Source organism: Phragmites australis, chromosome 7 (genome assembly GCF_958298935.1).
Source record: "Phragmites australis chromosome 7, lpPhrAust1.1, whole genome shotgun sequence".
Classification (NCBI taxonomy): Eukaryota; Viridiplantae; Streptophyta; class Magnoliopsida; order Poales; family Poaceae; genus Phragmites; species Phragmites australis.
The window spans coordinates 38,021,400-38,033,507 of record NC_084927.1 but is presented as its reverse complement, the minus strand read 5'-3'; the positions used below and the strand labels follow the sequence as shown (position 1 = coordinate 38,033,507).

The 12,108-nt window shown below is 43.0% G+C and overlaps 1 protein-coding gene across 1 annotated transcript; it reads left to right on the top strand.

Moving 5' to 3' along the window:
- The first annotated feature begins 20 nt into the window (after positions 1 to 20).
- LOC133925282 (K(+) efflux antiporter 2, chloroplastic) lies at positions 21 to 11,970 on the top strand. The gene is made up of 21 exons (XM_062371191.1): positions 21 to 204; positions 326 to 1,831; positions 2,090 to 2,252; positions 2,378 to 2,468; positions 2,773 to 2,909; positions 2,982 to 3,041; positions 3,118 to 3,237; positions 3,642 to 3,710; positions 4,007 to 4,072; positions 4,650 to 4,739; positions 4,958 to 5,062; positions 5,142 to 5,270; positions 5,942 to 6,151; positions 6,362 to 6,511; positions 7,890 to 7,943; positions 8,022 to 8,080; positions 10,586 to 10,652; positions 10,720 to 10,896; positions 11,292 to 11,348; positions 11,435 to 11,509; positions 11,595 to 11,970. The coding sequence occupies exons 2-21, from the start codon at positions 330 to 332 to the stop codon at positions 11,715 to 11,717; spliced, it is 3,504 nt and encodes a 1,167-aa protein (XP_062227175.1). The 5' UTR covers positions 21 to 204; positions 326 to 329; the 3' UTR covers positions 11,718 to 11,970.
- The last annotated feature ends 138 nt before the right edge of the window (positions 11,971 to 12,108 follow it).

Below are 12,108 nucleotides of genomic sequence, written 5' to 3'. Positions count from 1 at the left end.
GCTCGTCTCCTCCGCTGCTTGAAACAAGGCAAGGCAAAACAAAACAAAACAAAACCGGCCCTTGGCCCTAAGCACTCCCAAGGGCAAGCAAAGCAAGGACTGAGCTCCCAAGCCGCCGCAGCAGAAACGAAATGACATCCTCCTCGCTTCTTCCGTGACACACCTCCCTCCGTTCCTCCGTCTCCCCCCTCCCGCGTCCAATCCGTGAGCACTTCTCTCTCTCTCTCTCTCTCTCTCTCTCTCTCTCTCACTCTCTGTTTTTGGTTTTTTGCCTACCATTTCTGGGGATTGATTCGCGTATCCTATGGTCTCCGTGTTCCGATAGGGGGATGGATTTGTCTAGGTTCGCTTCCGGCGTCGTGCCAAGCCGCGCGGCTCCGCGGGCGGCCCTACAGATCGGCACCGCTGGGAATGGCTTCCGGACCTGCTCACTGCGGCGAGCCCGGCATCGCGGCGGCGGCGGGGGGAACCTCATGGTCGCCTCCGCCCTCCGAAGCTGCGGTTCCAGTGGCGCCGGGCTCTTTTACTTGGCTCCGAAGCACGGGGCCCCTCTCAATCTCCGCATCAGAGGCAGGCCGCCGATGCGGTGCCAAGGCAACGACTCATTGGCCTATGTGGATGGCCCTCTAGAAGGCACCAAGGCCTCGAGCGAGGGTAACGATGACGAGGCGACCAGCTCGGGATCTGACGATGACCAGGGCAGCAGCAGGGAAGTCGATGTGGATGATCTGAGGGAGATGTTGCACAAGTCGAAGAAGGAGCTGGAGGTGGCCAGGCTGAACAGCACCATGTTTGAGGAGAAGGCGCAGCGGATATCAGAGTCAGCGATTGCACTCAAGGACCGGGCCGACGGTGCTCAGAGGGATGTGTCTATGGCCGTGGCGACGGTGCAGGAGATCATCAGCAAGGAGGTCGATGCAAAGGAGGCAGTCCAGAAGGCTACGATGGCGCTGTCTATGGCTGAGGCACGGTTGCAGCTGGCAGCAGAAGCGCTGGAGGCAAAGAGGGGGTCCGTCGGGCCAATGGAAGTTAATTTTGAAGGTGTGGAGGAGGAAGCTCTTGCGTCAGCTCAGGAAGAAATTAAGGATTGTCGGGCAGTCTTGTCAAAATGTGAGGAGGACCTGAGATGTATCCAGGAGAAGAAAATGGAGTTACAGAAGGAAGTTGATAGATTGACAGAGCTCGCCGAGAAGGCACTTTTGGACGCTTCAAAGGCCGAGGAAGATGTTGCCAATATAATGGTGTTGGCCGAACAGGCAGTGGCTCTTGAGATGGAGGCCGCGCAGCGTGCGAATGATGCAGAACTGGCGTTGCAGAAAGCAGAGAAGGCCATCTCCTCAGTTGATACCATGGTGGAGCTACCACCAGCTGCTGAGGAGCAAAAAAGCGGTGAAGAAGAACGTGATTCTGAAGTGTATGAGAATACCAATGATGGTACAGATGATATTTCTGTAAGTGATGAGGTGTCAAATATTGAGCGTCTAATGATTGGTGACTTGGCTGCTGAGGGCATTGAGCTGCTTGAATCGTCCTATGAAACATCTGATGAAGTAAGTGGTGATAAGCTGCTTGCTGAGCCTCAGAAAGAAGCTGAGCCTGATATAGATAAGTCAAAGCAAGGGAAGAAGCAGGAAATAGAACGGAAGGAGTTCCCCAAGGGACCATTGAGTGCTCCCAAAGCATTACTGAAGAGATCATCCCGGTTCTTTTCGGCTTCTTTCTTCTCCTCCAAAGTGGACGGAGAATTTACACCTGTCTTCCAGGGGTTAATGACATCAATGCGAAAGCAGGCACCGAAATTTGTTCTCGGGATATTGCTTCTTGGTGCAGGGTGAGTCACGTGACAACTGGTGTTTTTTCTTGGTTTTGTATTTTTCAATAAGGATTCACATAACTCCACCCATTTACCTTATATGTATACTGTTATAACTTAGCATATTTATTAACTGTATAACCACCTCTTTTTTTCCACCGAAATTCAGAAAAGCATAACTGAAACTGCTTCTTGTTATAATTTGAGGCATCATTTTCATGTATATCAATTAGCCAACACCTTTCTTAAAGGGCTTTTGTTTTATGTGTCCTGTAGGGCATTTGTCTTAAATAGAGCTGAGAAGAGTCAACTAGTTCAGCAGCAAGGCATTACCACAAGTATTGGAGAAGTTGCCTCCACAGCAAAGCCCATAGTTCATGAGATACGGCAAATCCCTAAAAGAGTAAAGAAGCTAATAGAGCTCTTACCTCATCAAGAGGTATGATTTCCCTTTTTCATCTGAACCTGCACATGTGCTGATTTTTTTATCTGTTTATGTTATTTAAAAGCTACAATGAGGGTTAGCTTGCATGTAAATTCCTTATGCTCTTTTTTCCTATTCAGGTAAATGAGGAAGAAGCTTCACTTTTTGACATACTGTATTTGCTTCTGGCTAGTGTTGTTTTTGTACCATTATTTCAGAAAATACCTGGAGGTGAGATACATATGCTATTACTGTTTGTACCTAGCACGGTTCAATAAAATCTGTAACTTCAATCTTTTGATCGCAATTAAATCATATATTAATTGAGTTATGTTTCTGGCATTGTCAACTTTTACTGTTTTAGTCCCAACTGTGCACTGTAGCGTTTCACTGTGATTTCTCACTGAAATGCCTGAACTTCAGTGTCAAAATGCTTGAACTTTTGTGTGCACGAGAAAACCTCTGATTAAAATCCTCAGTTTTCTTGAAAGTTTGGTTACCTTATCCTGAAATTATTGTTACCTTGATATATTAGGCAGTCCTGTTCTTGGATATCTTGCTGCTGGTGTTCTCATTGGTCCCTATGGGCTCTCTATCATCCGTCATGTCCATGGGACAAAGGCAATTGCTGAATTCGGAGTTGTGTTCTTGCTATTTAACATTGGACTTGAGGTACGCATCTAAGTGCCTTTGAATATTGTTTCTTCTTTCAGCATATACTGGCTTAATATCCTGTATCTGCAGCTTTCTGTGGAAAGGCTAAGCTCGATGAAGAAGTATGTCTTCGGCTTGGGCTCTGCTCAGGTTCTATTTGTGCTACACAACCATCAAACAGTGATTATTTCTCAATCACCCCCTTACAAATTGAAGTGATTAACAGGTGCTGGCTACTACTGCAGCTGTTGGTATGATGGCTCACCGTTTTGCCGCACTACCAGGACCAGCAGCAATCGTTATTGGGAGTGGTTTGGCTCTGTCATCCACAGCTGTCGTCTTGCAAGTACAACCTTAGAAATAGCACTCGTCTTGTTTATCAAAATTTGCTACTTTGTTACTTCTCAGAAGTCGTTTTATTAGCAACCTTCTCTTCATTCATCATAATTGCGTCATAAACTGAAATGAAGTTGATCGTCGAAATCATTGTTCACATACATGGGCAGAAAATTATACCCCAGTTTAAAATACTCAGCTAGTATGTGTTGCCATTATTATTTAGTAAGCTAGGGAAAAGAAATTCTTGCCACGTTTCAAAATTCATATTCTGGCTTAAACTTGGTTTCATTCAGGCAAGTAAAGCCTGAGTAATGTAAAATACTAACTTTGATATGTTTATTTTATATTTTCAAGTTTTGTGACACTCATTGGTTGCTTGGCTGTTAAACATATAGTGTTTTGCTTTTCTAGGTTCTGCAAGAGCGCGGTGAGAGCACGTCACGTCATGGACGTGCTACATTTTCTGTGTTACTGTTCCAGGTATAACCTCACCGTGCATGGATATGCACCTTATTTTTATGAATAGCGCACCTTATGTTTCAGCTTTCTTCATTTTCTTGTTAATGTACTCTCGTACATCGCCTTTGTTCACAGCAATCAGGTCACACCTCATGGCTGCTTATCTTTATGCATCTTATGTTGTTTTCATCTGTCATGTATGTGTGCAAGTATGGACTTGCATGACATACTCATTCTGAAGCACAGACAGCCTTTGACCTTTTAGTATTATTAATCTAGGCCTGCCTTTTAATAGATGTTTCTTGTGTTGTCCCCAGGATTTGGCTGTGGTGGTCCTGTTGATATTAATACCTCTTATATCACCTAATTCTTCAAAAGGAGGGGTAATCATTTTATCTCATGCTCTTTTCCTTGTTTGTGCCAGGACCTTTTGCTTATTGTGGCAAATAGTTAATGTTCTCAATAGGCTAATGCAATCATCTCAGTCAAGTATTGTACATAACTCAAAATTTGCAGCGAGTAACTATTTTACAAGATTAGGGTTTGTCTGATGATAAGGTCAGCCAAAATTGTGAAGTTTCTTCCTATGAGAGTATGATCTTTACTTCTGTGAAGCACTCCAAAACTCATGCTCAATCAAGGGTTCTATTAAATTCACATAGCTGTTTGAGCTTGTTATACTTCCGTTGCAGTAATAGACATTTCTATATTTCTGATGGCATATGTTAAATACAAATGTATTGCATGAGTAACTATTCTGCAAGATCAGCTTTGCATGCTTCATTGTTGTAAGAGAATGTGCTCTGTAGCACTGGAGACATGTGTAAATTACAATATCCAACTTGAGGATGATGTGGGGCCTCATGTCGGTGACACATTGGATGTCATTTTCCAATTTACACATCTCTTTTTGAACTGTTTGACCCTTGAGGCCTTGGTTCAATTTCTTTTTTTTTATAGGTTGGTTTCCAAGCAATAGCGGAAGCCATGGGATTGGCTGCGGTGAAGGCAGTAGCTGCTATAACTGCCATAATTGCTGGAGGTCGTCTGGTGAGTTGACTGTTTATTTATATTCTTTTGCTTGCTTACCCTTTCAGGGACTTTGCATGTGGTGCATGTCGAGTGTAGACTCTGGGCTCAACTGAATATGCGCATGTTCACTTGCTTGCATACATGTTTTAGTCCTTTCTCCTTGCAGCTGCATTACTCTGAGTTTATTTGCACCTATTTGACGTGAAACACTGCAACTTCCATTTTGTGTTGAACAGTTGCTTCGGCCGATCTACAAACAAATTGCTGAGAATCGGAATGCTGAGATATTTTCGGCAAATACTCTCCTTGTTATTTTTGGGACAAGTCTTCTTACAGCCCGGGTATGTATTTATCTGTTCATATTCTAACCTCTGCATTTCTCAAAACTACTTCACATATTATTGTACTTTTCCTTCACAGGCTGGGCTATCGATGGCACTGGGAGCTTTTTTGGCTGGTCTGTTATTAGCAGAAACGGAGTTCTCCTTGCAGGTCGAGTCGGACATAGCTCCCTACCGTGGGCTTCTGTTAGGACTTTTCTTTATGACTGTAAGTCCATGAATATAATCACATCAAATATTATTTTCTTTAACGTTGATATACTGCTAATGTTCTGTTGCAAGTGTTCCTAACCTCATTCCATCATCCAGTGGTGGAAATATAGAATGCAACTTTGCAGACATCAAATTAAGTGCGCACTGGCTTGTTAGTTCATCAGTCATGGTTGCATCAATTTATTCATGGGAATCACATGACACCCTTATTCACTTCATTCGAAATTGTGTAAAATTTAACTGTTTGACTTAATATTCAATTCTCAGTGCATATTTTGCCATTTTTTAATGCAGATATTGCCATTTTCATGACCTTCTCGGATCACAACTATTTTTCTAATAGAATTAATCATGTGAACGGTCATTTTGTTCTATCTGTAAGTAAATGTTATCAGTATAGCATTCTACATCACAGTCTAGCCAAGTACTTCATGCAATTTGTATTATGTCAATATGTTGCCCACAGAAAGTATCATTCAGTATCTTCTTTGAGCAACTTGTCAAATAAATGCATTTTTTTCATTTATATGATCATATGTTGTGTAGAATCGCACATATGCTATTAATCAGTGCCATATCACTTCCAACATCAAGGCCTCCTTATCAGTTTCTTTAGATTGATGAGAATTCCTTGCTTAATGCTTACACTGAGGTTGGCTTCTCCAGGTTGGAATGTCTATTGACCCGAAGTTGCTTCTGTCAAACTTCCCAGCAATCTCTGTGATACTAGGTCTCTTGATCATTGGAAAGACATTATTGGTTACATTTGTTGGTAGGCTTTTTGGGGTTTCTACCATAGCTGCTGTTCGGGTTGGCCTAATGCTTGCACCTGGCGGGGAGTTTGCTTTTGTTGCCTTTGGAGAAGCTGTCAACCAGGTTTTGTAAACGTCATTTCTATGAACGGACCTGTTATTTCGTGTCTTTCCAATGGTTCTCTCTCTATCTCATAGGTGTCTAGGTTGACTTCTCTGTACACCATAGTTGATCATAGGTACATCTATAGTTGCTGCAAGTCACGACTCATGATTGTTGTGGCATGCAGGGATGTTTTATAGCACTTGGAAACTAATGGACATTATTTTGCAGGGTCTTTTGTCCCCTCAATTATCATCATTGCTATTTTTAGTTGTCGGCATTTCAATGGCTATGACGCCATGGTTGGCTGCTGGAGGCCAGTTTCTGGCATCAAAATTTGAGCAGCATGATGTGAGGAGTTTATTGCCAGCGGAAAGTGAGGTATTTATTTCTACTGTTATAAGTCAACACTCATTTCTTGCTTTTGTTAGATATATATGTACATGCTTGTATTTTCTCCCTTGTACAGGAGTTTCTTTGCATATGTATACACACATACACTGTTGTATATTTGCCCTTTGGGCTAACGGATAGATCTGAGTTTGCTGTTATCAGTTTTGATCACATTTTCTGTAATTTTTGGCCACATGCAAAAAACAGTCAGTCTGCCGAACTCTTTCCCAGTCTAATTTATTACTACCTTCGTTTTTGTTTACTTGTCACCAACTTTTTTACTGTAGTAGTTTTGACCTTACGTTTTTTTCTACGAAAAGTTTATAAATACCTAAAACTTTCGTATCATTAGATTCGTCGTGAAATGTACTATATTAGTATCATATACTTTTCAGTATTCGTAAATTTTTCGTAGGGGAAAACGTAAGGTCAAAATTGCTACAGTAAAAACTGGTGACAAGTAAACGAAAATAGATGTAGTATAAACATCCGTGTTGAAATTTGAATACCTATTGTGTACCCAAGTGCATTCCCTGTGTGAGATGAAGCTAGAAAAAAAATTTGATTTGGTATTTATGTAATAAAGCAGCCCTAACAATTAACAAATCAAACGACTAAACATCAGCCTTGTTTACTATATTTTTTGTCTGTTTCAATACTCCAGACCATAGTCATTTTTTATGCCCAGTCCTAAAATTATTGCCATTAATGCTGATCAATAATTGAAGTATTCAGTTTACAGAAGAATTTGTTTGCATTTTATTTTGCTAGTAGTTTATCAGTTACTATGGCTGCAGTGATTAAGTGTCTTCGCTGCAGGATGGTGCCATTATCCTGTAAGAAGTTTAAAAACTAATTCTAGACCAGTTAAAACTTTAAACTAGGTGACTTTACCTTCTTCGCACCCGCTAGTTAGGGTAATTGATTAGTCACAGTGGGTGGAGTATTCTGCTTCAGTTTAGCAGCCACGATCCGCCCAGCAATGTGGATATTACATATAGAATATAGAAGCAAAAACAATGTTAAACTGAACCATTGATAGTCATAACTCTGGCTGAAGCATATGCATACCTACCCCGGACACAGCCGAAGAGACAACAGAGAAAAAATAGTCTAAAAACCAATCAGGTCAGGATTGTCGTATATCTCAGTATTTAGAACTCTTAGTACTAGCTAGTGGCTACTAGTAGCCATAGTATACGAGGTACTAACCAAGGTAGTGAAAAATACATGTGGGATATTGTTGATTATTGCTACTATAATCTCCGAAGTTTGCAATTAGAACTGTGGCGGCTTTATAATATCCTGTAACATGTCAATTTTCATCTAACATTGCTGTATTTTCTGTTTTGCTCTGTGTCTGTAGACAGATGACTTGCAAGACCATATTATTATTTTAGGCTTTGGACGTGTTGGGCAGGTTGTCTTGCAATCCTCACGTGATACTGTTTCTTTTATGCTGGATGGATTCTAATAAATCATCCTTTTCTTATACTAGATCATTGCCCAACTCCTGTCGGAGCGATTAATTCCATTTGTTGCGCTTGATGTCAGAAGGTATGGTGCATCTTGCAATAATCTGAATTTTCATGGAACTGTGAGAGAATACTGATTCGGAACCTTAGCATCACTACTGAATGTATGTTGAACCTTGAACTAGTATGACTGTGCGAATCTTTGTAGATTTTTAAGTTTGTAGGTTACTTAGTCAAGAGTTCAACTCTACTATGTATTAATGTTTGAGATCATGTTGTAGGCAATTAACGTGGGGCTACTGATGGATTGTAGTAAATCAGCTGTTATGGAGGAGTAGCTTCGGCAGAAGGATAGAGGTTCAGTTAGAGATAGAATTTGTTAGCTTAGTTAGATTGGTTAGATTCATTAGTGGAGATAAGATTGCTTGTTGGTTTAATTGGAGATAGGGCTGTTAGGTGATTTGTTAGGTGCCAGCTCTATTTAAGAGTTTGGGATGTTCAGTATTTAGGAGTCCACGTAATTCGCTGCTCAGAGCCTCCTTGAGAGGGCGAGTACGCTCTGCCATTTATCCCTACCGATCCAATCAACTAAATCATATCATCTTTGGTATTAGAGACCTATCGCTCCTGCGTTGCCTTTCATTCCGCTGGTTGCTGTCTTCCACACGCATCCCAACTTTCGCTACCTGCTAGCACAATGCCATCCGCCAGCCATACAAATCAATGCGCCGTCTGTTGTTGTGGAGCCGGCTTCCCCCGTCGCCCTTGCTTGGATCCGCCTCCAGCACGAACGTTAACAGCCTCCGTGCTCCTGTGTCGTTGGACGCTCGGTCGCCCCCAACCTGCGCTGGGCGGGGATCCAGCTGTCGGCTAGCCTCTTGGTGCCGCCTGCCCTGCCTGACACCGTCTGCCCCTGCGCCGCACTGCCGCCTAGCTTCCCGGTGCCGCCCACCCTGACCCTTCATGGATGCTTTTTCAATGATCGGGTTGCAATTCTCCCGGGTTGGGCCGCCTTTCCGTAGAGTCGTCGCCTCCCGAGACGCGTCGCCCTCCCGAGCTCCGTTGGTACTCGCCCGCGTCGGTCGTCTTCCTGCGCCGGTCTGCAGGCCTCCTTCCTGGGCTGGGTCGCCCTAGCTTCTCGCCACGCTCGGCTATATGCGTGCGCCCAGGCATCCCCTACGTGCACACCTGTGCCGCGCGCTACTCGGAACCGCCCCATCATGCCCGTACGACAGCATCAGTCGTGGGTGATCCTATGACCATGGACGACCTCGCATCCATTCTCGATCTGATCTTGCTCGTCGTCGATTGCAACAGCAGTGTCATCACTCACCTTCAAACATAGTTTTCTCCCTCAACGTGGTTATCAACCAGTTGTTGAGCAAGCAGCTTGCGCCCGAGCCCAGCAACTATAGCACGGGCGACGCCAGAGGTTCTACGGCATCACCGCCGAAGGCTGCTGTGGTGTTGCGGCTGTCTACCGTTGCAGAGGTATCTATGGCCAACAACAAAGGCGTGGGCAGTAAGGTGGAGACGGCTGAAGTCCAAGACAAGGAGGAGCACCAAATCCAGCTCTTGCACATAGATATTAGCATTCGCGTCAACCATCGGGAGATTCCATCCATCATCGACAATCAGGTTGTGCTTCTATACTTTGGCGCCGACATCCACATCGATAGCTCGGAGGTCCCCCCCCCCCCCCCCCCGGCATCAACATCGGTAGTTGTGCAGACCAAGTTGCCCAGCGTCTGGACAATGCTATAGTTATGGTTGAGGCGGCTGTGATGATGCATGCTCAAGCTAGGCCAATAAGCTCGCCGCCAAGGTCCCGTGCACGTTTGTCGGGACGACTTTGGTGTTCGCCTCGCCGCCGCCCGACAGCATGCCTTTTATGGTTCGTCAATCTCCTGATGACAATTGCAGCCAAGACCACCATCATCTTGGCCATGACACTCCAATGCTTGCTTACCAGCCTCGCGTCCATTCGGAGCCAACACGGTCTTTAGCCATGGTCACTACTAGCAGCTCGAGGACGAGCTGGGATGAGCTGCAAGTCAGGGGGATGCAGTGTTATGGAGGAGTATCTTCGGCAGAAGGATAGAGGTTCAGTTAGAGATAGAGTTTGTTAGCTTAGCTAGATTGGTTAGATTCATTAGTGGAGATAAGACTGCTAGTTGGTATAATTGGAGATAGGGCTGTTTGGTGATTTGTTAGGCGCCAGCTCTATTTAAGAGTTTGGGATGTTCAGTATTGGCAATCGATGAAATAAGTTTAGAGTCCACTTATTTCGCTGCTCAGAGCCTCCTTGAGAGGGCAAGTCCGCTCTGCCATTTGTCCCTACCGATCCAATCAACGAAGTCATATCATCAGCAAACTAAATAAAAAAAATCAGGCGAAATATCTCAGGAACCCAAGAAAATGCTGGCAACACAAGCAACCTGGTGGTTACATGTCGAGAATAACTTCCCTTATTTGTCTGTCCTTTTCCGTGTACCTTGGTCTATCATATGGTGCCCATTCAATTTATTAACCTTAGTGGTCAAGTCATCCATCATTTCAGTTTTCTGATTCATGGATGTTTTTTCAGTGACCGGGTTGCAGTTGGGCGTGCACTTGACCTTCCAGTATATTTTGGGGATGCTGGAAGCCGAGAGGTAGGAAGAGTTCTGTTATATTTTACCATCATATATCTTGCTACTGTTCTAAGTTGAATTTTGCCAGGTACTGCACAAAGTTGGAGCTGAGAGAGCTTGCGCTGCTGCCATTACTTTAGATACTCCTGGTGCAAATTACAGAGCTGTCTGGGCATTAAATAAATATTTCCCAAATGTGAAAACATTTGTTCGAGCACATGATGTTGATCATGGTGTTAATTTGGAGAAAGCAGGTGCAACAGCGGTAAGTAGATGTTACAAATTGCCATAGCTTCATTATTTCATCAGAACAAATTGCAAGCTAGTAACTTGCCATGTGAATCGATTTGCAGCAAGTATAGTTAAATAAGTGTTGTCGAATCCTGTTAGTACGTTGTACGATTACTGATGTATACATATTCGTGTGGGTCATCAGGTTGTAGTCCTATGGTCACTGATAGATTAAATATTGAACTTGAAAACTTGGTATGTGCTCATTTTCAAAACTGCTTGTGCTTCATAAATATATACTATCCTTTCATGGGACAAAACCTGTCACCGTTATGCACAAATGATAGTTTTGCTTATCAGATACTTTATTTCACCTGTGGTGACATTTATCATATTTCCTGATGAAACTATATTTGAACAATTCTAAAGGTTGTCCCTGAGACCTTGGAACCAAGTCTTCAATTGGCTGCTGCTGTACTTGCACAAGTAAGCTCTTATATGATTATCAACCATTGTTTTCATTCATGTTGTATGGACTTTAATGCATAAGCTTCATTCTTCATGTGTTTCAGGCAAAACTCCCGATGTCAGAGATTCAGGAAACCATCAATGAATTCAGGAATCGTCATCTGTCAGAGCTCACAGAGGTGTGTGATAGTGTCATCTTTCAGGTTCATGCAACTGATATCATAAAGCTCCTTTGACAATCTGGTGACATTTTTTTCTTTACAGTTATGTGCTACGTCGGGAAGTTCTCTAGGGTATGGATTTTCAAGAGTCATGCCGATGTCTAAATCAAAGTCTTTCACCTCTGATGACGAGAGCGAAACAGTTGATGGAGCACTAGCAATTTAAGCTAATTACATAAAACGTAATCTTTTTTTAGACCCAAAACAGGATCTCCTGATGCCAGACCGCACAGAAAATAATTAATCGTCAAATCTAGTTGCGTATAGAAAGGTAGCAAAATAATTCATGCAACAGCTGTTATCAACTTGAGCAAGTTAGCATGCCATTTTTGTATGGTAGGATTTTTTCCTCTTCCACTGCTACATTTTTAAATTGCAGCTCTTTTAACCCAGGCAATTAATTTCTTGACGGGGAATAATGGTTGGGTGCTTGCATGTGGTATGTTGCAAAAATTGCCCTCCATATGACATTGGATGATGTTAAAAATCCTGTTCTTCTGCAAGGCTTTTTAATCACAAGTGTCAGGTGCAAAATCTCAGCCCAAACAATAATATAT